The sequence below is a fragment of the Pezoporus occidentalis genome, unplaced genomic scaffold, assembly GCF_034315485.1.
Source record: "Pezoporus occidentalis ecotype Australia unplaced genomic scaffold, CSIRO_AGI_Poc_V1 ctg10, whole genome shotgun sequence".
In the NCBI taxonomy this organism is placed as follows: domain Eukaryota; kingdom Metazoa; phylum Chordata; class Aves; order Psittaciformes; family Psittacidae; genus Pezoporus; species Pezoporus occidentalis.
Window position 1 is genome coordinate 10,077,668 of NW_026912779.1, and position 24,291 is coordinate 10,101,958.

Below are 24,291 nucleotides of genomic sequence, written 5' to 3' on the forward strand. Positions count from 1 at the left end.
CCAAACAACTGCCTTGAGATTCCCGGCAATAATAAACGCGATTGCCTTTTTGCCTAAAGGTTGCCCAAACTCCTACAAAAGCCTGGAAAAAAAACAAACTATTGCAGCCATTGATACATTTTTATAAAGAAATATCGCTGCTTTCTATTCCTGGCTTGAAAGAGTAACAATTATTTGGAGGTTAAAAAAATGTTTTGAACCCAGGCCGAGGCTTGCACAAAAAAAATGGGAAAGAAACAATACACACAAATAGGAGGCACTGATGGATTATTTTTCTTTTGCTTTTAAGCCATGTAGGAGAGCTAAACATGTAGGAGAGCCTCACTCTGGATTAAAAGTGACTGTACCACGGCTTTGTTCAGTGTCCTCCTGGCCTCACTACTCGAAAAACAAACAAAATAGATCGGCTAATACCCCAAACTTGAATCTTTTAAAGTTAGAATATGCGGTAAGTTAAAGCTGTTCTGCACCCAAGAACTTGCTTCTCTTTAGGTTTTAATAGAATTTAACAAGTTCTCTCCCCACTGTCTAAATTCAGACCTCTTTGCACCATTTGATGTCAGACCTCGGAAGGCCCTTCACAATAACTTCAGAGCAACAGGAAAATAACCCATGAAATTTTTTCATAATATTATTCTGCATTCCTGTACTATAACCATCCCCTACGATGACACAATACCGGGCCTTTATAAGAGGTTGTGTCAACGTGCTATGCAATAACATATCCTGCTGTTCAGTGGCACGAGACCCCAGAACAGCTCCCTAGCAGTTAAATACGGATTTCTACAACAGATCGAAGCAGCTGGGAGTCAGTACTATTTACTAAGTAAATAAATTTACATGGCAGAAAAGACTTCAAAATGTGTACAGGAAAGAGCAACTCTCTCATGTTTTCAAAGGTAACGTGTTGTACATAGGGACATAAATAGGTTAAAAAAATGCACTTTGTGAGGATTAAAAACTGTAATGAATCAGATAAAGAAGAAAAAGTCCAAGAACAGGACCTCAACAGAGTCTGGGTTAAGGGTGGAGGAAGACAACTTTCATTAAGGGGCTTAAGCTTTCCAGTCTGTGTGCCTCTCTAAAAATGCAAAGCTCACACTCGCATCCTTGTGATACCTCCAGCCAGGTTGGAAACATGGCCCAGAAGGTGCTTCTACCTACCCCAACAAGGGAAGTAGGTTGTGGGAACAACCTAAAAATAGACAGCTTTAGAGGGTGATATTTCTGGTGATTAGTTTTGTTTTTTTTAAATGGCAAACGCACTCTTGACAGATGGAACCAAGAGGAACTTTTACAAACTCCTAAAAATAGGGAAGCCCATAATATACCAAATATATGTCACGCAACTTATGCATCTCGAGTTAACGCCTGTGCTTGCAGGCATGAGCATGGGGGTCCCGAGCCTTTTGCTGCCACCCTTCCGTGGAACCTGGCTGCTGAGGCAGTGCCACGCTGGCCACTCCTGCTGCCAAGAAAAGCATCCAGCAGAGGTGAGTACGTGAGTTTACCCATAGTGTTGCCACTCCTCACATCAAGCCACAGAAGAAATTCCTCCAAATCACACATTGTGAACTTAAATGTAATTAGGGAGAGGCAGGATATTTGCTATCTTTTTTCTTCTCTTCCCCTTTGGTCGTTCAGGATGGTGGGTTTTGACTTCTTCCCCATGTGGGAAGGCTTAAACCACGCTTTTTTTACACAGGGTGTATACACAGGCATGGGTGTGCTTTAACAAATGAGATTTCCTCATAATCTCAACCTTCAGAGGGCTTTGAGCAAACAACACCAAAAGCAAGGCTCAGCAATACCACCAACACCCTTCCCGCATCCCCATTCCTCAAAAACAAAAAGCTATTTCCATAGGTGGCACGTGGCCTGAAGGCAAGTGAGACCTTAAATAGAGACCTCCTCGACAGGGTCGCCTTTCCAAAACTCCTTTCCCAAACTTGACCTGAGAGCTCCAGTCAGCAAATTCCCACTATTGTTCACTCTTCCCTAAAGTTTGCCTTCTCCATGAAACGCATCTACCAAGTGCTGGCAGCCTCCACAAACCATACTCAGCTGTCTGAACCAACTAAAGGATCACTGACAAGTCTTTCTGCAGATAGATATGTAAAATGGGATTCAAGCTCTTAAGTCCCTTTAGAAAACCCTTCCTGACAGAAGTTATAGCATGCACCTTGCTAGGAGCCAACCAGGACAGTGATGATAAAACATCAGATACGACTGGCACTCACCACTAGTAAAATGCCACATTTAAGAGAAAATGAAGCCTGAAAAATCTTTTAAAAGTACATCAGGAACTGAGTAGCTCAATTTCCAAAGAGCCCAAGCGTTTTAGGAACACGCTGGCAAGCCTACCCACAGATGTTTTGTCCACGTACATATACACATAAACATGCGCACATCCATCTGATAAAAGAACAGCCCTAACCGAGTACAAAGAAGTCCTCCAAATATTTAGTTCAAAGACTATTTTTGCAGCAGCTTTTTCACTCTTAAAAACCCCATGGATTTAAAGTTTGCTCCAAAAGCAAGCGGCTCTAATGAACATGTTGACACCACTTCAACTATAGCATTGTGAACAGCACCACTAGAATATATACGTATACATACTTGAAAGAAAAAAGGCCCCCTGAATTTATGTTGCATATCATTTTCCAGTAAAAGTTAGAGGTCAGAAGGTTACCAGTTTCTGCCTCAGCTCTGAAACAGTTTACTATTCCAGGCCTCATTTTTACTAGGCTATGCTTGTGATGAAATCAGCAACTTTTCTTTAAACAATAAAGTGTCTTAAATACTTAAAATTCTATAAAGAGATGTTATTCACCATGTACGTTAGGTCCATGCGTATAAAAAATTAAAATATACTGGTTTAGTTTAAAAACTAATCTTGTTAAATGCAGACTTTGCCATGCTAATCAGTACTGTTCAACCTTTTTTTGGAAACAGAATTCCTTTGTTGTCTAACAGCACTCGAATGAAACATGATCATAAAACCAGATTTAAAAGTATATACCTATTGTGAGTTCAGAGTCAACTTCAATAAAGCACTCTCTTTTATATTCAGATTAAGGATCCTTTTTAAATTTTAATTGCATTAAATTAACACTAAATCCACTGCAGTTGGTCTCTTTAGAAAAAGTATGAAGTATTTAAACAGCTTCTCAGAAAAAAACCCAGAATTTCAGCTTTTTAGACTTTGGAGCTTCTGAGTCAGCGTTAATCATTTGTGGTATGTCCCACTTCACTTGCACCAAGCTTGTTTCATACTTGTCCTGTTAAATCAGTTGCTCTGGCCTGGCACTCAAACAAAACATTTTTGCATTCAAGTAAATTGGAATTGAGTAAAAATAGTAAATAAAAGCACTGCTCCAGATTTTGTAAAATGGGCCAGCTAACCACTTTACATGCAGCAAAGTTTTGATGGCATCTTTGAAATATTAGCATGCATTTCTGCAGTCTTAATTACATTTGCTTTTGAAGATTTCATCTTTTAACCCATTTGAATGAAGGGAAAAAAAAAAAACACCAACTTCTCATTGCTTATTTTTATTAAGCATACTGCAAATCTGGTACATATGTTGCTCTAACACGTGCCTGCTGGCAGGGTCGAAGAAATAAAGATGCCAATCCTTCTTATAGGAGGAGATGGTAAAAAAAGTGTCAAAAAAAAAGAAGATGGACCTTTCTCAGCACAAACCCCCTAATACCCAAGCACATTTCAACATCGGAAAGAGAGTAACCAGTCCCTGAGCGCATCAGTGACCGCTCGCCAGCTAAGAAAGCATGAGGGCTCCATTCCTACCTTGCTCACTGCTGTTGTCCCCGCTGTGCGATGTGTGTCCCCCACTGGAAGGTCCGGGGGTTCCCCCGGAGCGCGTCGATGCCGTATCATCGTGGTCTCTGTTCCAGGAGGGCTGCAGGGCCCAAAAAGTAAGAAGTTAAAACCTAAGATGGGGAAGCAGCGCCCGTTTCGCATGTTTCTGGGAGAGCAGTCCCTATTCCCAGACCCGCGGGATAAGGCTGGCAAATACATCCCCCAAATTACTCCTTTTCAAATGGCTGGATCGCCTCTCCCCAGCAAAAATAATATACTCTGGAAGATGTTTACCGTCTAAATAACCCCAAGCTTTATTACCATAGAAAACAGAAACATTCCTGGCAAGGCGGGGGGAGCAGGAGGAGAGCCAGAGAGCGAATCGCTGGCACTGGGCTCCAACTATATTTTTAGCATCCGCAAACCCTCTGGCGTAACAGCCTGCTAGCTCCGCAAAGGCAGAATGAGAGCGATGGTCGAGAGCAGCAGCGTTTATATAGGCCTCCCATTCCTCATACGAGGCCAATGTGGAAGAGCTTAAAGACTTTGCTGGCAATTAGGCCTGGGTCCATAATAGCCGAGATGTGTCAGCTGTTTGCCGGATGGTATATGGCAAATGGACCAGGCATGGGGACAAAAAAGAAATGAGAATAACAATGGCTTCACATAGGCTGTGTACACTCAGCCCCATGCAGAGCCTCCTTGTACTATTGAACAGAAAACAGATGTTGCTTCTTATCACTGGGTGCATTTGAAAGTAACATTCAGATAGGAAAAATTGGCTGTAAATTAAATTCTTAGGGAAAACAATCGGGGCAACACTCCTCCCAAGTCTCCCTTTATCACCAGAGAAGATTTTAATTAGCTTTTAGTACTAGCTTTTAAAAACATCACAGAGACTCACTGGTCATCCTGCACAGCCTTCTGTGCATAATTGAATAGTTTCTTCTTTATCATGAAGCAATATTGCCCACTGGAAATTATTGCCAAAAAGAAAACCCTCTTGTTTACAATGCACACACATAAGTCTGTTGGTTTTAAATCATACCACAATACAAGCCAAGTCTGTATACTATTAAAGTTGACTGAGACTTCCAGCTTTTTAATAAATCTACCAATAGGCTAAAACCTTGCCATTTAATACAGCATTCACACATAGCCGAATGAGATTTAACGTGATGCAGATGAACTTTTCACACACATGCACAGACACGGAGAAGGAAAATTAAGACAAAAAAGTCTAATCTGAGCCAGAAGATAAATAGGATTAGAAAAGCTCAACTTTTTTCCAGAAAAGAGAAATCTCTCTTCCATTTCTTTATAATCCTGGTTACAGCCATGATACATGATTACAATTAAAGAAAGCAAGGCCCAGAAAATAACGCATGAATATTTTAAAGCAATTATTATGCATATTCCTTTAAGAAAAAATAAATAAAAAGTGCTAATTGATCTGGTGATTCTGTGATTGAAAGAATGATGTGTGAACTGTGAAAGAAATGCTTTTTTTTTAACAAATACGCATTCTCAGGCATACCAAAAGAATGCTGTAAGAGGTAATCTGGAACACATGCTCAGAATGCAAACAGTTAATGCATAAATTTTCAGTTTGTACAACTGCAGCTTTAAAAGAGGGACTTGTTTATTCAGAGCTCTGCAGAAAGAATGGTACAGCACCCAGGGGACAGACAATGCCAAGCACAAAGCCCTGGTGCCTCAACATGTAAAAGGATGTTTTTCTATGTGCTACAAATCCCACTTGAAAATATAATTAGAAGGAGAAAATGGCAAACTATTGCATTAACTGTAATTGAACAAAAGACCAGCAAGGCATGTGGGAGGTTGCAGGAACCCGTGGGAGTTCCAGGATGCATCAGATCCTACGAGTGACATCTCCAGGGCACTCTCATTCTATTTATGTTGTCCCTCACTACTATTGTTGACTAGTGAGCTGACTTGTAATTAATAGAAAAGCTGCAGATAACAAGGTAAAATATAGAGCGCTGCACTAACCTCAGCAGAAATGTTTATTAATCTGATTAAGAATACAACTCCGAAGGCTGGGAGGGGAGGGGAAAAGAGTAGGGGGTGCAGAAAAGAAGAGGCTCCGGACTGAAGAATTATACTGTGTTGTGCAGGAAACGGCCCTCCTTTATGCAACAACAGACCTGATATATTCACTATCTTTTAATGAGCTCCCCTGATTTATTCAGCTCTGTTCGGTTCCCTCCCCCACTTTTCTACTGTGCGGGATGTAGATTAATTCAATGCTTAATTGTTTAGTAAATTCAATTTTCCACATTCTATTCTGCATAGCTTTAGCTAAGGTTCTTAAATCTTCAGCGGCGAGCCCTGAGCCCAGTGTTTGTGATCTGTGCCTACCTTTTTTCATCACCATTTTTCTTCCTCCACCACTTAATTCACCATGAAAAGATTTTCCTTGCTGGAAAGTCTGATTCCGCTATGATCTGTGAGGCATTCCGATTCATTGCATTTTCATTGTGTTGAGTCTTAGATGCTGGGCTCCTCTTTTCTCACAGCTATCGCCACATTATACAGGCACTCATGCAAGAAATGTTGGATTCCACCTCAGTTTATCAAAATTTTGTGCATCCTAGATGTTTACATTTCTGTATTCAGAAGCAGGAGTTAATATTTTCCACCTAATCTCACTTTTATTAAGCTATTATTTTTATGGCCTGTTAAAAACGAATCTGCTCGGGATACTCCTAACTTTTTTTTTCCTGGCTGCCTCCATCTATTAGCATTTCAAAAGTATTTGTATTTAACTAAGCATCTCAAGTCTTAAGAGACTAGGAATTACATCTTTAGTCAGTTTATTAAACACGATGAAAGATTAGCTATCAAAGTTCGTATGCAAATTCTTCAGAGATAACCGTGTTGAAAGCTGCATTATTTTTTTAAACAGACACTACTCGGACCCTGTTCCAAAAACATCTCTCTCCACCAAGGGAAGATAGATCCAAAGCACAAAACCAAGTGCAATTTTTCTTCTCCTGAGTATTTCAGCAAAGATCCCCCATCCGCAAAAGCAGGGAGCCAAGTGCAACATTAATCTTATCCTTATTTTATAATCTTCCAAGGAACTTTTAAGACAACAAAGCCTCTAAACCAACTTGCAAACTCCCGATCCTCCAAGTACTTTTACATTAAATTGTTTCTGACAGGGACATGCCAAATATTATTATTTTTCACACTATGAACCACCTCCCTCTTTCGCAGAAAAACTTCCAGCACTAGTTATAGAGAAAACTCTGACAGTAGTCATGACAATCTATTCCTACACAGAAATAGAAATGCCTCACTTATTTATTTCCCTTCTCCAAGAAGTTGTGGTTTAGCACTTGACAGGGCTCCTTAGCGATGATAGTGATGTTTTTTAAACTCACTGTACAAAGGCTGCCGTAAACAGGAATGAATGCCACGTCACTTTCTACATGGAGATACTGCGCTCCCACTAATCATGGGCTCACAGAGAGTAACCAGAAGACTTGTTCCACATTTCTGCAAATGAGCAATGTCCCTTGCAAAAACCACCTGACTCGCGGGTTAAAGCTGAGACCTGAGCTTGGCCAGAGCCGAACAACTTGGGATGAGCCAAGGGATCTCTGTGCCTCAGTTTCTACAGCAGGAACAACAAATAATCCTCAAAAGAAACAAAAGGGGGAAAAAAAAAAGGAAAAAAGAAAAAAGAGGGCTGCACTTATCTACAGCATGGATATTGTTGGGGGATTAAATTAATTAGTGACTGTAAAACAAGCTGAGTTCTTCCAAAGGGAGACTTTAGAGAAGTGCAAAGTAATATAAATTAATCACTCCATTACGTAGGCTGGCTCATTCCAGAGGAGGGTCTCAGCCACGTGGTCGTGACAATACTGTATAAATAAGGATAATGGCCCATTATGACTTGGGCTTATACATTAGTCACCATTTAGCCAAGAACAGACACTGAGGTATGGACTGGGACTCACCGATAATCCTTTTTTTTAGTAGCTTTAATCTTTCTCTTCCAAGCTCACCCCTGAAACTGAAAGTTTCAGCCCAAATCTTTGCAAAATCAAGACCACACGAGCAAAACTGAGAATATGTCAGCAAAATTGAGAATACATGAGCAAAATCATTATGGGATTTTGAGGCTGGGCTGTAAGTTCCCATGATTTAAACTGGTTTTGCACCACTGCCTTTCTCATTGGTCAATAGTTTCTAGTGCCAAAACCATGGTCCGGCTAGTGACTGATTCAAGTCATGGTCGCATGACTGATTTAAAATAAAAGAGGATTCAGGTGTCCTAATGCTGTACCACTTTAAGGGCAAAAGACCTTCTACAAGGGATGTTTTATGTTATCCCATGGCATTCAAAATACATTTCCTGACTTTTGTTTTGGTTCTGAAGCTTGTCGAGTACTCCGATACAAGCCAGGAAAGAAAAAAAGTAAGAAGAAAAGGGAAAGAAGAAGGAAAGGAAGCAACAAAAATGTCTGTGTATTTAAGTGATCCCAGAAGCACCAATTGGCTTCCATGACCATTACCAGGTGCTTCATCCACTTGGGGGATGGGCTGGGCTGAAAAGCATAATCCCTAGCAGGTACCAGCGCAACAGCCCCATCAAAGGGAGGACCACATCTGATGAGGCCTCTGGAGCAGTTATTGACTTGTGTCACAGTGAACATCAAGCCTTAATAAACAAAAAAGCTACAGACAAAATTATATGGTTAATGGCTAAATTGGAGAGTCAATATAAATAACATTACATACACTTATTACAGCAATCCAACAACAGCTGGGCTTTGAGTCAAGTTAACACTAATACACACTGGGGGAAATCACTGCTTCCTGCTTGTATTAGAGAATAAAAAAGATTTTTTTGAGCACCAAGCATGTGGAAAGACACAGAAAATAAGTCCTGGTCAAGGAACAAAAGGCTTGACCATAAGTACATAAATAAAAGAAATCACTTTCTATTACAGGTGATAAAAATTGTACTCAGCATCTTTTGATATATATCTTCTCAAAAGTTTTGTGAGCACAGCCCTCTTGTGGGCTCATTTGTGTTTGTGTAACAACTGGAGACAGGGAACGGCTAATTCCTTTACCTGTTGGATGAACCTCTGCTCCTCAGGCTATGAGAGAATTGGCTGCAGGTATAATCATTCACCCCCTCACCCTGGAGGAACTAAGATGCTGCCAGCAATTTGTCAACATAATTTGGGATTATTGTTTTCCTTCTGAAGTTTTATCTTATTTTCTTTTCTTAAATTAAATACTTTTTCATTAGGAAAAAAAGTAATGAGCTACGTTTTAAATGTTCTTGAGATTTTTCTCAACTCCTCCCTTTTAAAAACCTTCCCCCAAGCCTCTTGAGGATAGTGACCCACTATGTTAGGAAATACTGGTGCTCACTACAGGCAAGAACTTCAAGTGAAAACGGGGTTGTTTCATCGAGGCATTGCATACGCCTCCTACAAACTTAACTCATCTATTTAGCAAGGACTTAGTTTTTGCATAGCTTATCCTTCTGGTTGTTGGCTACACTGATGTCCCCAGCCTCGCTTGAGCAAAACATTCAATATGGCTGCTCAATACCTTAAGTATATAATCCATAGTACCGATGCTGAATCTAGAGCTACACAATAGACAGACCTGCTCTTTGCAATCTACAAGCTCTATACCACTTTACTTCTGGAGGGCATGGCTAGGAATAACCCACAGGTAGTCTGCTTCCCACACAGCATAGAAGAAAGTTTTAAAATGCTTTCCTAATTAGGAAGAAAAACTTGAAAAATACAAATTGGTAAGCAGGACTAAAAATATACTTTGATATATATTAAAAATATAATGCCATGTATTTCCTAGATTCTACACACAAATAATGTTTATTACAATCTCTGTCAAGTGCAGACTTTTGAGGACCATGAAATCCACAGTCATGACTACCTTGATTTTCTGACAGGATCCACTCATGGCTTTGCCATCTGAACATCTCCTTGTAGGGCTAACCAATGCTGCCAGCCAGCAGCCAGTAATCCCACCTCCCAGCCTGCCAAAGCCAAGCAGGGACGTCATGTGCATACAACCAAAACTAAGGGAACTGGAATAAATGATATGTGCAGGAACATCAAAATACTGCAAAACAGTTGCTTTTTGCTGCAAATAACTCTTCAATGATCTGCCTCATGCAACATTGATTCAGAGGTGAATTATTTTTAATAGAACATCACCAAAGGCACAAATACCAGGTTCGGATGGGAAAGAGGTTCTCCAAGTCTACAGAAATAAGGTCGCTGAAACAACAGACAAGTAATAACTCTGCCTGCAACTAAGCGGCGCAGCAAGGGTGACTTGTGCACAGATGGAAACCTTTACAGCGTTAGAGGCAGCAGGGTCTGTTGGACCCAAAAGCAGAAGAAATTCTGCATGGAAGTCTCATCTCTGACCTGGATTCCCTTCCTAGCCCCAGAAAAGTCATAAGCTTTCTATCTTTAGTTTCCCCTTATTTCAAATGAGGGTAAAACTCTTCTCTGACTCTTTGCAGTCGCATAGGAAAAATAATACTTAAGCTGTCTTTATGCATGCTCATAGGGACGTTTCTGAGACAAATAGAGAAAAGAAAATGAGAGCGGGTACCAATGCAAATACCACAGATGATGGAAAAGTGAAAATAAACAGGACTTCTACCACTTATTCTCGTAAGGCCAGGATTTCAGCTGGAGGGACCAGAGGCACAACTACCATTGCACAGTGCAAAGACCACCAAACCAACATCCACCAAACAATGCTAGCTCTCTCCATTAGCCATGCTATTGCAATTCATTGCTGAACCTACCCAAGTTCAGAGAAGGAGCTAACATCTTCGTGCAGCATGAATGCATACCCACATAGATACCTCTAACATAGCAAAGCTTTCCAATCCCCTGAGTACCCTCAGAGTATGGAGGAGAAGAGGGTATGGCAGGGAAAGGAGAGGAAAAGGCCTGAAAGTCCTAAATGCAGGCTGAATGGAAAAAAAACCATGAGTGTAAAAGGACAGGGTGATAGCACTTTCCAAAGGAAAAAGAATAATTAGAAGCAGCAAGCATAAACCACAAAAAAAAATAAAGGAGAATAAAACAGAGACCATCAGACTGGGTGGGACACATAGACAAAAAGGAAGGGGAAAAACCACAGTTCTTCTCTTACAGGAGGCACCAAAGCCCCATAAGTTCTGCAGAGGAAACACTTCTGGAAAGAAACCCCACTTGTGTGCGTTTGCCTGCACACGGGGTGTGCATGTTCACTGCTATGCAGAGACAGCCTGGGCTGTGTTCTGCCGGAAGCACACCCCCACCACTGCCCCACCATGATGAAATCAAACCTGCTGAGCCTGGGGAACCATCTCCAAAGTCCCTCTATGGGAGACAGGACTGAGAACCACCCAAAACACCTCCACAACAACAAAAGCCAAATTCATTTTCTCAGTTACTCCTCTGGTTTTGCTTCTTGCATTGGTGGGGTGCTGCATGAGGTAGCTGTGATGGACACCCATGAAGCCTGAGTAGCAAGGGTCTCAATCACAGCGTGGCTTACATTTATTGACCTTACTCCATTCCTCAATTTTTATCTCAGCTCAACAGTAAACACTGCTTGCCCAGCCAGGTTAACTGAGCCAGCTGATGGTGATGCAGGGTTTTTGTCTCCCACACAACAAACATTGGCTAGTACTTTCTATTTAGAGCAACCCTGCATTGTAAACCTGTCTCCTCCCCTTGATAAGAGCCGTATCGCTAGATAGCATTAATCCCCGTCTCTTTCTCAACACAAGGAAACACAGCTTCACGGTCAGGGTAGATAAAATCACCGCTCCACGTAGATTTTTTTAAAGCCTAATATCGTGCAGAAACATGCACAAAATCAGCCCCAGATGACACCACTAGCTCCTGAAGGCTGGTGTGCAAGGCCTTGAGGTGTGTTAATCCTCCTTGGCTCCTACTGAATTTAATAGGAGTATTTTCCACATCTTTCTAGACCAGAAAAAAGGCCTTCAGAGACAAATAAGAGTTTCCTGTTCAATATTTCATGTAATAATTCCTCCAAAGGTGTAAACAGGAAAAATGCCTCACCACTTAGCCAGAAAATGAGCGTCTGTCGTCCCTTCCTTTTATTGCGTTTACGTGTTAGAAGTCATTTAGAAGAGGATCTGCCAGACACCCAGGTCCAACTGAGACACCACAAGCTGTCAGATGGCTGGCTGAGGTCTTGAACCTGACTTGGACAGGCAGATTTGGGGTGAGAGGGAGCCCTCAACTTCTCCCACCTCTCCCTTCTCCTCTACCAGGGGCCCAGCAGGCAGCCTTGGCAGCAGTCGGTGTTTCAGAGAGATCTGCATTTCATTCTGAATATCTGAGCGCAGGCAAACAGCAAGTCTTTACTTATAGCAAACCCCAGATCTTTAAGTGTTCCCCTTACAGATTTTGGGGGTAGCATCTTTTGGGAAGACAAAATTAACCCTTTGGGCCATCTTCTTCAAATTTTTTTACATGCACTTCAATGCTGGCTCCAACTTCCAGCATCCCATCAGCCCAACCGGGGCTTCTTGGGGAGAGAAGGCACAAGCACAACCCTCACTCTGCTACAGCCATACTTCATTTCAGCTCCATCACAAGCAAAAACACCCAGCGTATGTCACAACTATCAAATGGTCTTTTAAGCTAACTGACAACAGACGCCATTCAGAGTCAGCGTATTTTGATTACGGCACATTGTTAGCCGGATTCAAGAGCCCGCTCGCCTCGCAGTGTTGTTCAACACCAAAATTAGATTGCAGTATAATTAGCTAAGCTCCAGCTACACCTTTTCATCTGAATGGATGTGATACCTGCACAGGCTGCACTGGGAATAAAATACGTTCCTGATTATAAAACGTTTGCTTAATCTCAAGGGTGCCGCCTTGTTTTTTAAGGCTCTCTGCAAGTCACGCACTTTGGTACGTGCTGCCCGTTATCTCCACAAGGCTTAAAACTGGAATCCCCGTGATTCACATTTTCCAGCGTTCATGGCCAAACCCTTCCATGGATCAGCTCCTCCACCTTCTACCCTTTCACAACGAGCCCAATCTACAGCGAGGCAGATGCGGCCGAGTGGCCTGGCTCTGCGAGCCACATGCCGGCGAGCCAGCGGCCACAAAACACACCGAGCCTGTGCTGCGGAAGCCAGAACACAGCGAGCTCCAGGGGTGGTTCACCAGGCTGAGGCGGCCGTGGCTCCCCAACGCCTCCACCCGCTCATTGAGGAACGCTCGGAAGCAGGGCTGCTGCCAGCGTCACCCAAAAAAGTTGGACTGCGAGGTCTGTGTGGCCTCGCCGGGCCTCCCAGGGAGGTCTCAGAGTGCCCAGTGAGGTCTGTAGCAGTGTAGAGCTCACGGCATGGCATGGCCCCACATGGACCCGTGCCTTGGGATGGGCAGACCTTGGGACAGACTGACCAGCCACCACCCCACAAATGCTTCTAGTCACCCCCACAGCTCTGCTCCTTCTGCAGAAGTTACTGCTGGCGCTGCCACTTATTCCATCCAGTGTTTAAGTTTATCCCCTCCCTCCTTTAAATACATTTTTAAAGTGGTAATTACTCAGAAGACAGCAGAAGTGGTTAAAATCAAAGCACAAAGCCACCAAAAGCAACCTTCAGCCTTTCAATTCAGCACAGCCCTTCCCCCACGAACATTTTGCTTTCCTTATGCTATTTCTTTAAACTATCCACAGAGTGAAATAATTAATTACTTTAACATATCACTTTTTATTCTTATCAATTTCTTATACTCTGCTATCACTATATGACATATAAATTAAGGTATCAACCCTAGGTATCAACCCTACCTGATTATATGGGAGGAGGAGAAGTAGAAAATCCCAGCTCCTGAGCAACTAATTGTCTCACCCCAAAATCCCAGCGACAGACCTGGGAAGAGCATCTGCATCTCCCATCCGGTCTTGTGCCATCAGCAGAGTGGCATTCCCCACCCCTGCCTCTCCAGCATCGCTGTATCAGTTCTCACCCAAAGGATCTCTCAAACACTTGTTACTGTGGACCAAACCCCAGCTCAATGTACACACTTGCATTTAAGGACAAAATGAATCCTCCCTGCATGTACTAGTCACGTGCATACCATCACTCTGGCTTTACAGAATAGTAATATCAAAAGAGATCCCTCACAGGGGTTATATATACCACACTCCTACAAAGCCATACCACGAAGCACTGCCATGGGCCTCAGGGACATGAGCAAAGCACAACGCTCCCCTAGTAGGTGGAAGCCACGCTAGTAAAACTGGTTTGCACAACAGGGAGGAGGGCCAGGAATCTCCTGGGGTAACACAGCTGCAAAATCCTCTGGGCAGACAGGGGCAAAGGAGGGAATGAATGGCTCAAGCACAGCAGCCACACTGTGTATGGGCTGTGCCAAGCATCCATGCAAACACCAGGCACCTCTTCCTGAGCAGCCCTGACCAGGGAAGCTGCCTGCCGCCAATGCACCCATGTGCTTGAAAGGCTTCTCTCCCCGCCATTCTCATCCTCCTGCTGCAGTGATGCCCAGTGGCGTCACATAGGCACAGAGCCACTGTTCATGTCAAGCACTGCCCAAAAAAGCCTGCATGAACATGAGCGAGTGAGAGCACCAAGTTGTGACTTCAAACAACCTCATGGTGACACAGCTGTACCCACCACTGAAACACCACTGTGTCCAGGATGCAGCAGAGCTACTCTCCCATAACACTGCACAACAGTGTGCAAGAGAAGGTTCACAAATTGCAAGCCACAGGGACACTCCCCTCATAAATAATCTGGCCAACTCTACCTACACAAGGTACCTCTGTGGCACAGGGGCAATTGGAGGAGCTCAGGGACCAAGGCTACCATGGCAGAGCACATCCCTCTGCCTGCACCCCATAGAGCAGGGGGGGGTCCTCTGCCCTGGCTAAAGCCTAAAACCGAAGTGCCATCTACTGAGTCTCCAGCATTCATGCCCTCCCAGGAGAGTTTCTAGCAAGGGGCTGACCATGGTTAATCCTTAGCTTACTGAATGGAGCCAGGTCTCAGCGAGCACACAAGAGCTGCACCTCGGGTTGCTGCCAAGCATCAGCAAGCAGGTGATATCCCACCTGAGACTCGGGACATCTCTGCACACCCCAACCCAACAGAAATGGTAGCATGTGGACAGCCAAGAGAGGGTTCAGGGCTTTCATGTTCACAGATAAACCACAGCTTGCGCTGACGAGAGCAAACTCCTTCTGCACCAGGCTTCAGACATTCATTTCTACCATTTTTATTTGCATAGACGGCCGTGGCCCTGCACCCTGGCAAACAGGATAGACAAAGCCGTGGAGTTTTTAATCTGTTCTTCCCCTCCCCTCCCTAGAGCTACACAGCCCTAAATGAAGCTATTTAAAGCCAGCATTAAAAACACCAGCGATGATCTGACCTTCTTGATCACAACAAAACCAGACCAAAACCTTAAGACCAAATGAATGAAAAGAAAATTACAAAGTAAAGTTTGCCTGCCCTGACTGCGTGCCAGCTGCAAGAATCTTAGATTATATCGACGCAGCTTTCCAAATTTTAAATACAATAATTTTCTGTATTAAGGGCCCAGTAACTCTAATGGAGGCATAATTAGGTATTGATGCCATGCCCATATGAGAGAAGCTTGAAAAACTTAAATAAACGGTGAATGGCAGGATTAATACTGCAGCTTTTCATTTTGTACAGCTGTTTGAATACAGTACACTGCCTGTGATGACATCAGCTGTAGCTTTACTCTTGGTCATGTATTTCTGAAGTTAAAACAGGCAGTTCTTTTAGGCAAATGAAGAATTACCCCTCTTATTGTTGGACGGTTTATTTCAGCAAAGAGTGCCTGGATATATATTTGCTTTATAATAAAAAAAAAAAGAAAAAAGCCAAAGCTGCAAACAAAATTAGCTGGCCAAATTCAAATCCCAGTGATGCTAATAAGAGAATTTTAATTTACTGCAATGGCCCTTCAGAACGGAGGAGTAAGTAATGCAGTTTTGGAGATGATCTGCCCAAGTGGGAATATCATATAGATGCCTGGAGAGTCCTTGAGAAAATAGCTCACCTCGGCTCTGATTGAAGAGGAAAGACAATACTTTGGTGAAATAGAATTCTGTATTTCTAGGAAAGGCTCCAATAGCAAACTGCTTACTAATGCAAGAAGCCTTGTAAATTTTACTGCGAATGGAAGGGGCAACGGCAAGCGTGTGACACGGTGCAGCACTTGCACACACGGCTTATCCAGTGAAAAGTAAATAAATGGGTTACTTATAAGCTCTAGAAGACACCCAAAAATACCTCTAACAAAACCTCTAGCTCAGTGAATGTCACGCAAGACTATAAAACAGCTTCCAAATATATCTTACCATGATTATTTTCACCAGATAAATTAGTTCTCCTACAAGTTAGTTTTCGATCTTGGCTTTACAGTTGGAAATCTCAGCGGAAAAAAGTTAATCCAGATTTCCTCACTGTCCTTAAAAGCTGGCTTATCAGTGGACATGGAAGAAACTATCCGTGCAGGGAGCGCGTCGGGACAGCAAACCACCATCACAAAACAAAACGCTCAGGTTACTGAGAGGAGGACGGATACCAGGGGAAGCCTAATGCCATATTCACCTGGGAAATGCAATGCTCAAACCACAGCCTCCTCGGACAGGGTGCGGACAGCCTCACAGCCCAGCTGAGCCACTGCCTGTGCCACCTCGGCAGAATCCATCCCCATATCGCTAGCACCATAAAGCTTCCCATTTTCTTTCCCCTAGGCAGCATTAAAAACAACAAACACCTCTTGAGCTATGGGAGCGAGAGGAGAGTGCAGAGCCCCAGTCGGGGCAATGATGACCGCCAGCGGTTAAGTGCTGCTGCGGAGGTGAATACGGCTAACGAAAAGCTTACTTAAAGCTCGCATGGAGCCAGCGCCCGGCCGGCCGGACCTCTTTATAGCGGCGGGCACGAGGCCGCCAAGACGCTTGGGAAAGACGAATTAACTAAAAGTTAATGTGGATGTTCTCATTCAAAAGAAAAGTGGCCTACTCCAAAGGGGATTAGGCTAAAGTGAACTAAGGCCACTTTACTTCTGAATGAGAGCATCCACACAATAGTGCAATGCACTTTAACTAATGCACTTTAATTTTACACCCAATCAATTTGTCTTACCTCTCCTGAGTGTCCTTGCGTGGACAAACCCAGAGATTCATCGAGTTTTTGAGGGCAGGCAGGAACCATTAGATCAGCCTATCTCACTCCCCGCTTGTTATGGGCCATTGCCTTTCACAGTTATCCCTTTATTGATCCCCAAAACTCATGGATGATTAACGTATAACCTCCCAACAGGGGAAAAAAAAAAAACATGTATTCAGTGGGGCACCTGGCCTGGATTTGAAGACACTTGTAAAAGAAGAAGTCACTTGCAAAACAAGAAGACACTGTGACTTTCAGCAGCCTGTCCCGACGCCGGCAAAAGAATGGCCAAATTTGGGCATAAATCCATTTCTTTCCATCCTACCTTCCTCATGCCCCACAAGTTAGCAAGGAAATGGCAGTCTCTGTATTATAACTTTTAATTCTTATTTTTTAGCTAATTGCAAACAGGCTCTTTGCTTTCAGGACAAACTCAGCGGGGTTTTTAATTCACCTCGCCAACGTTTAGACTTTCAACATTTGCCCACACGTCTACAATGAATCTCAAACCACCTTTATCTAAAATCCAATAATCCCCAGAAACCACTCATTGCCTGCGCTTTCGCCTTCTTACGCACAACCCACGTAAGCCTGAAGTCTCCACGTTGCTCTTCAACTCTTAGATACATACATGAAAAATAAATACATCAAGCCACAATGGCAACAACCAACAAGGCAACTCAATGAGCAAGCAGCGGTTATGGGGATCCCTCGTGCCAAGCACCCCCTTCACTAACAGAGACCAGACCCCCACCACCACCACAGAGGGGCTGAAACTTTCCAGGGATCCCCAGCAGCCCGGAGGACACTGGTCTGCAGGGATTCTGCTCTCACCTATGCTCTTCGAATACATCTCCTTTTTTTCCCTTTTCAAGGTAGTAAGAGGGAAAAGGCAACCACACTAAGCATGCAAAGAAGAGCTGAACCAACTGCCGGCAAGTTGTCTTTATGTCATGTTACAGAATATTAGCAGTGAATTAGACATGGGGCCATTAATCAGGGACAGAAATACTCAGACAAAACACAAAATGTGCACTCTGGTAGAGATAGCCTCTCCAAATATTGCTGTGATTGCAGGAAAAAAAAACAAACCCAGACATAAACACTGTTTTCCAAATTTGCCATGAGGGTCAAAGCCTGCTTGGAGCGATGGAGCTTCAGTAGAGGAAGGTAACACGTCAAAGACATGAGGTGACACTGCAGCGCACCCCAGTCTCTCCTTCTCCCATACAACCCCTCCAAAGCAAACAATTCCAGAAACCATCAAAAATCTTCACAACCGGAAACAATCCTCCCCTTTCTTTTCTTAAATTTGTTTAGATTACACAAGATAGCTCCTAACTGCACGCTCACATGACCAAAAAACCCCAACGCAGAAATGCAAAACAAAACAAAACAAAGATTCCCTAATTTAAAGAAGCTGTGCCGGAGTTTCGCCGCTTTTTAAAGTGGTATTTATCAGCACGACCTATGCCTACTTATTTTGATTGAGCACAATATAATCTGGGGGGGGGTTAACTGCTAACACTGCCCATTCTGGGCTGCAGTAACTCTTTCACATGCAGAACTGATCACCGTTACAGCTACCTGTGGACAAGCGGCCAGGGAAGACTCAAACCCTCAGCCATAAAGCTTAAGCTGAAGGTAAACCTCATTCTTCCACACCTTCCTTGCAAACCTCCAAGCTGTCCCAAAACAACAACCCGCAGCCCCTAACGCAAAGATGCCGTGAGCTCCCGCTTACAGGAATGCTTTGGGATACACTCGCAAATGTTTAGGACGAGTTCCAGTGTTACCTGGGGTTTAAACTCAGCGCTGCTAGGTTTGATATTGAAACAGATGCAAAATATTAGGGAATTAAACTATCCTTTACAACAAAACGTAACTTCCGCTTGAGAATCTTTACACGGAAGTTAGGCCTGAGCAGCCAGCTTAAGGAAGGCAGCGAATATTACACCCAGCTGTAAGGATGGCTGCATTCGGGCTGTTGAATGACTTAAATAAAAACAAAACCTGAAACAAGCCAACAAAGATTCTTGAACTGAAATTATAAATTAAAGCAAGTCTATCCGATCTCATATCTACTTAACAACCGATGTACTTGCTTAAAGGACTGGAGAGCAAAGAAAACCTTATATACCATTTCAGCCATAGTGAACGGGTCCAGAATATAAATTAACGTGTCCTGTCTTTACATTAAATAGTTTGCCAAACTCGGGCATATTAACAGCCCCTAAATATCACAGGAAAAAAAATCACCCGAAACCAAACTAAAACAGGATTCACTGGCTCAAGGTGGCATGAAGTCAGAGGAAGAAAATGAAATTTTGAGTCTTTTAAATGTTATTTTACTGATCCTCCTCAGAGCCCTGCTTTGCTGTAACTCTTTTATTATGCAGAAATAAATTCTACCTTACACCCTCTGCACCGCATCTATTATTTTGACGCCTGTTCCTCCGATACAGGAGTACATATACAGAGGGCATCAATATTCTTAGTTCCCCCCCTTAAAACCATACGTGGCTTTACCATGCAAAGAAGCCCCCCAGTAAAATAGTATTTCCCAGTAATTTCCCCCCCCCCCCAAGGCATTACTTTTGTATTGGCCGCAAGTTATAGCTAATATATTTGAAGTATTTGAGAAAGTTAGCCCAGACATAGCAGGTCAATCCCCTAAACAACCCCTCCACCTTCAGATATGCTACATATTGCGTTCCAGTTTATGATTCTTTCTTCATAAAGAATACATTTTAAGTAATTTCTTGCATTAATAAAAAAGAACCCTGCTGTCTGCCTGCATTTTGTTCACAGAAACTCTGCAACTGTGTGCATAAAAAAAATATCTATTGCAACATAAATAGAAGTGTTGCTTTATTATATACATATATATATATGATATACTATCACCCAAGAAGGGCCATCTAAAACGCCACAGTTGCGAACATTTAAGACTGTAACAAAAATAACTGAGACTCTAGTATCAGTTTACTATCCTTCAACAATTTCCCTGACAGTGGAGTCAAATAATGTTGAATTATGGACCTTCTTACAGGAAGTCTTATTTCATGTTCATTTTTTGATCATTTCCCTTCTAGTCCCTATAGGAATTTGGCTCTTTGCCGGTTTGCCTTTAAAAGTTTTTGCACATGTAATTGGCTTGTGCCTTATTAAATTACAATTTTTGTCAAGTAATACTACCATGGATTTGCTCAAAGAGCTTATTTATTGTAAGAAAATACTGTTTTGTCCCTATAAAATCTATCTTATGCTGCCAATGTACTTTATTTGGATGTGGTGGCTACTTTATACTGTGCTTTCCTCAAAGGACTTTCCAAAGGTTTTCTGTAGACACGCTTTCATAGGGGAATTTTTAGTCGGGACTAGAGCACCTGGGTGCCAAGGTGATGTGGCTTCAATAAAACAGCCCCATGGTAACAGTTTAGGGTTACCTAAGAAATTCAACTCCCACTATCTGACTACAGACAGTCTTTGGGGTTCTTTTCATGGGATGCAGCTTTCCCAGTCGCATCACCCAACAGCTGTGTTTAAAATCTTTCCAGGCTCCGCCAAACATTTGAAAAATAAAACATGCAAATGTTTGCAAAGCTAATGATTAAAAAAGGTTTATTTTGAAACTTTTGAAGATGGGTGCAATCCTTCAGCTAGGGGCTTTTAAAAGTCCTGGGGCCTGCTTGATCTTGAGTTCAATTATCCCCAGCACCCCCCCCTCGCCCCCCAAACTCATCCTTGTACTTCTGGAGCCGTAATGGTAAACAACAACTCTGCAGGTCCCACCCTGGCAGGCCTCGGGGTCGTGCCCGTGGGAGAAGGATGCTATTTTAGTGACCTATTGCCACTGAGCTAGTTAAATCACGGAACAATGGTTAGTGTTATGGGGCTTTACTTTGCAAAATCTAGCATTAGTGTCATTGCTTTCCATTAACCGGGGGACTTAAAGGCACTGGCATTGAGGGGCCTATAAGGAAAGGATAAATAAGGGGAAACCAATAAATAACACCCTCCCCCTCCAAACTGTTAACTGTAACCTTTACTGCCACAATATAAGAAAATGCAATTAAACCCATAATAAAAGCTTTTACATACTTACTCTTTCCCTACTCTCACGAGCTGCAGAGGGGCAGCCCTCCCTGCCCCTCTCCCACCGCCCGGCCCTGCGCGCCCGCGCTTCCATAAACGCGCACCGCGGAGCGACATCCTCATTAGCCGCCCCACCGACAAGCACTCAACACCTTATTATTTAACCATTAGGGCCCACATACTGCCGGCCTCGCCGGGGACGGGCTTGGCACCGGACTTTACCTGGGACGCGGGCGGCCGCGCAAGCCCCGGTATAACTCCCCTTCCTCTACGCGCAATCTCCGCGGCCCCCCTTGAGCCGTTCGCCCTCCCTGCGCCGCCTCATCGACCAGGAGGGTGCAGGAAGCGGAAGGGGACAGGCGCATTTTTGAGCCTTTTCCCCTCTGACGGGGAATGCAAAGCCCCGTTCCCCGCGCAGCTTCGTGGATGCGGACAGATAGCGGCAGCGGGGCTGCGCATCCCGCTGCCTGGCGAGGAGCCGGGCCCCCCGGGGACCCCGCCGGTCCCCGCGGCTGGCGCAGCGCCCTTGCGAGCGGGCTGTGCCGAGGCTGAGCCCCGCGGCGGTGCGCAGCCGGACCCGCGCAGCGGGAGAGGGGCCGGAGCCCGGCGCGCAACTTCTGCGCTCCAGGAGAAAGGGGGGGGGGGGGGGGGGGCGAGGAGGGGAACGACGACACAACACCCCCCACCCCCGACAACCCCAAAACTATAGCTTCATTTCTTTAGCTTTCACTTTAATAAAATAATGATTCGTTGGGAAAATGGGGTATAAATCTTCATTTTGGAGGCAATTAAAGTGTTGATTTCATTCGTGCCCCTGAGCGATTCTTGTAATTTGCTCAAATAGCTTTATGTACCCAGCACTCCAGAGCTTTTAGAAACCCATTTTCTAGTTAGACTTGTTGGATTACAATTTTTATTCAACAGCAGCAAGCCGAGCGTCCCTCAGCTAGACCCCCGCTGCAGGGCTCCCCTCTCTCTAAGGCACTGAGCGGGGATGCCGATCTCCCGAGCATCTTCCGCGGCCCAGAAAGCATCTCCCGTGGCCCCGGCCCGCCGGGCACCTCCCTGCCGCGCCGCCCTCCGCAGCAAAATGAAGGGGGAGAAAATACCAAAAACCCCTTCCTATGCACACATAACCCCCTTTGTAAAAGTTCATGCCTTTCCAAGCCTGCCTCCCCCTGTCACGACACTACCAGCAGCCCGATAGCCTTTGGCAGATAGGAGAAAATAGTTAAGATAGTGCCCACGCTGCAAAGGCAACGCACCTTTCTGTTGGTAATCTCAGAAAATAACTGACAGTGCTGGCGATAACGGCTGAGGAAACTCCTGTCTGCTTGGCTGCGCCTCCCTTGAACAAAAGGAAACCTCCAGAGTCGGGAGCTGATCACTCCTAAGACTCTATTTACGAAGCTGATCACCAAGAAGAAATAACTTGAGGGGGTTTTACTCGGGGATTTATCTTTTTTTTAGTGTGTGTTCAGGGTCCCCTCTCTCGCAGCCAAAGCGTTGCTACCCCTCGGTTGAGAGAAAGGAAAGCGACTGGGAAAACACTGCAGTTTTACTCAACTCGGGAAAAAAAAACCAAATCTCGGCCCCTTCCATCATGCAGGAGCTTATTTTAGCTCTGGGCACCTCCTGAATTAGCCCAAAACACTGCCATTTAAAAGGCAAGGATCCCAGCATAAGCCCAGCAAGGAGACAGACACAGGAGAAGGGGCGAGGGGACAGCCAAGGGTTCGCGAGCCATTCCCATTTCCCACATTAGCTACAGCCAGCATTAAAGGTTTGAACCATCCCAGGCAAAACCTGGACACCATCACAGCTACGCAAGGCTTTCCTGGCTTAGTTTGGGGGTTAAAATATTTTAATTTTTTAAAAAGAGAGGGTGTGAAAACTTCACTGGTCAAGGAAAAGAATTTAAAACCTGAGTCCAGTTCGATTTTCTCTGGGTTTTGTTGGCTTTTTGGTTTTTGGGATTTGGTTGTTTTGTTTTTTTTTCCTATTAAGTAAAATAAAATGGACGCGTTTGCAGCAGGCAGGCGTGCACAAAGCAATGTTCACTGAAGTCTAAAAGCGTTCGGCCAAGGAAAACTGACAAGACGGACTAATGAACCGTAGAGACGGGAAGAAAATAGCCAGTATTTGCTAGATTTCAAACCCTCTCTGTCTTCCCCAGACCACCTATCTCGGATTTTATTCTTATTTTGGGCAACTGCTCCAGCCCTTCCTCTCCTAAGCCACCAAGAAGCCAGCAATTCACAGATACCACTTCCATTATTGTAAAGGGTAAATAAAATAAAGACAAAAATTAAAAGCGACAAGAAACAGGTCGAGTTTGCAGGCGATGCTTTTACAAGCTCATCTCGCCAGGTCGAATCCGGGAGCAAGCCTTAATGAAGCAATAATAGCCACATTATTCAAAAATTTTCATTTCGATGGAAATTTATCTAAAAGGGAGTTAATCATATGCAAATAATAAAAGGAGGCGTAGTGACCCAGCGAGCGATCTGCATACAAATTTCAGCGTGTGCGGCGTTGGGGAGATCATACCTGATCTGTTAGATTTGCTGATCTTGTTATGTCTTCACTGTCCGATTTTGATCCGCCCTCTCTATCGTCTATGACCAAATCGATAGGCATTTTTCCTTTCAAACAGCTAATATACCGGTGGCAGAAATTGTCACATAATTCGTGTACCTACATTATGACAAAGGTTAAAAAAAAAAAAAGGGGGGGGGGGGGAAGGAGGAAAAAAAAAAAGGAAAAAAGGAAGAAAATATAATCAGGAATACATAAGTAAAATTGACAAGTGCAACCAGTCTCCCCCCTTCACCCCTGTGACATCAAAAGTCCTAAACAGGGGAAACACACTGCAATTATCCCCCTGAGACCTCTAGACGCATCCAGAATTAGGAATAACTTTCTTTTCTCGCAAAATAGAGATATCCCAGAAAATTGACAGTGACAAGATGATTCACAGGCTACAACATATTCAACACCCGTGTTAAATTCATCTGCTCCCGGAGCTGTGGCCATTAGAGAGGTGACCTGCATGGGTGACATTTAAGGTAAACTATTTAATTTCATCCAGTTATTTCATCATAAACCCTTTTCAATGGGGT

General features: G+C 43.8%; 1 protein-coding gene across 6 annotated transcripts in view; it reads right to left on the reverse strand.

The window, feature by feature from the left end:
* MEIS1 (Meis homeobox 1) overlaps positions 1–24,291 on the reverse strand; it is a 110,909-nt gene that overhangs the window by 78,354 nt on the left and 8,264 nt on the right. For 5 of the 6 annotated variants that reach the window (XM_062611419.1, XM_062611437.1, XM_062611430.1 and 2 more), the window contains exons 6-7: positions 23,720–23,866; positions 3,812–3,923 (exon numbers count right to left, since the gene is read on the reverse strand). In XM_062611419.1, coding sequence (XP_062467403.1) covers positions 3,812–3,923; positions 23,720–23,866 — 259 coding nt within the window. The remainder of the gene's footprint in view (positions 1–3,811; positions 3,924–23,719; positions 23,867–24,291) is intronic. The other variant, XM_062611444.1, reaches the window with a different exon arrangement.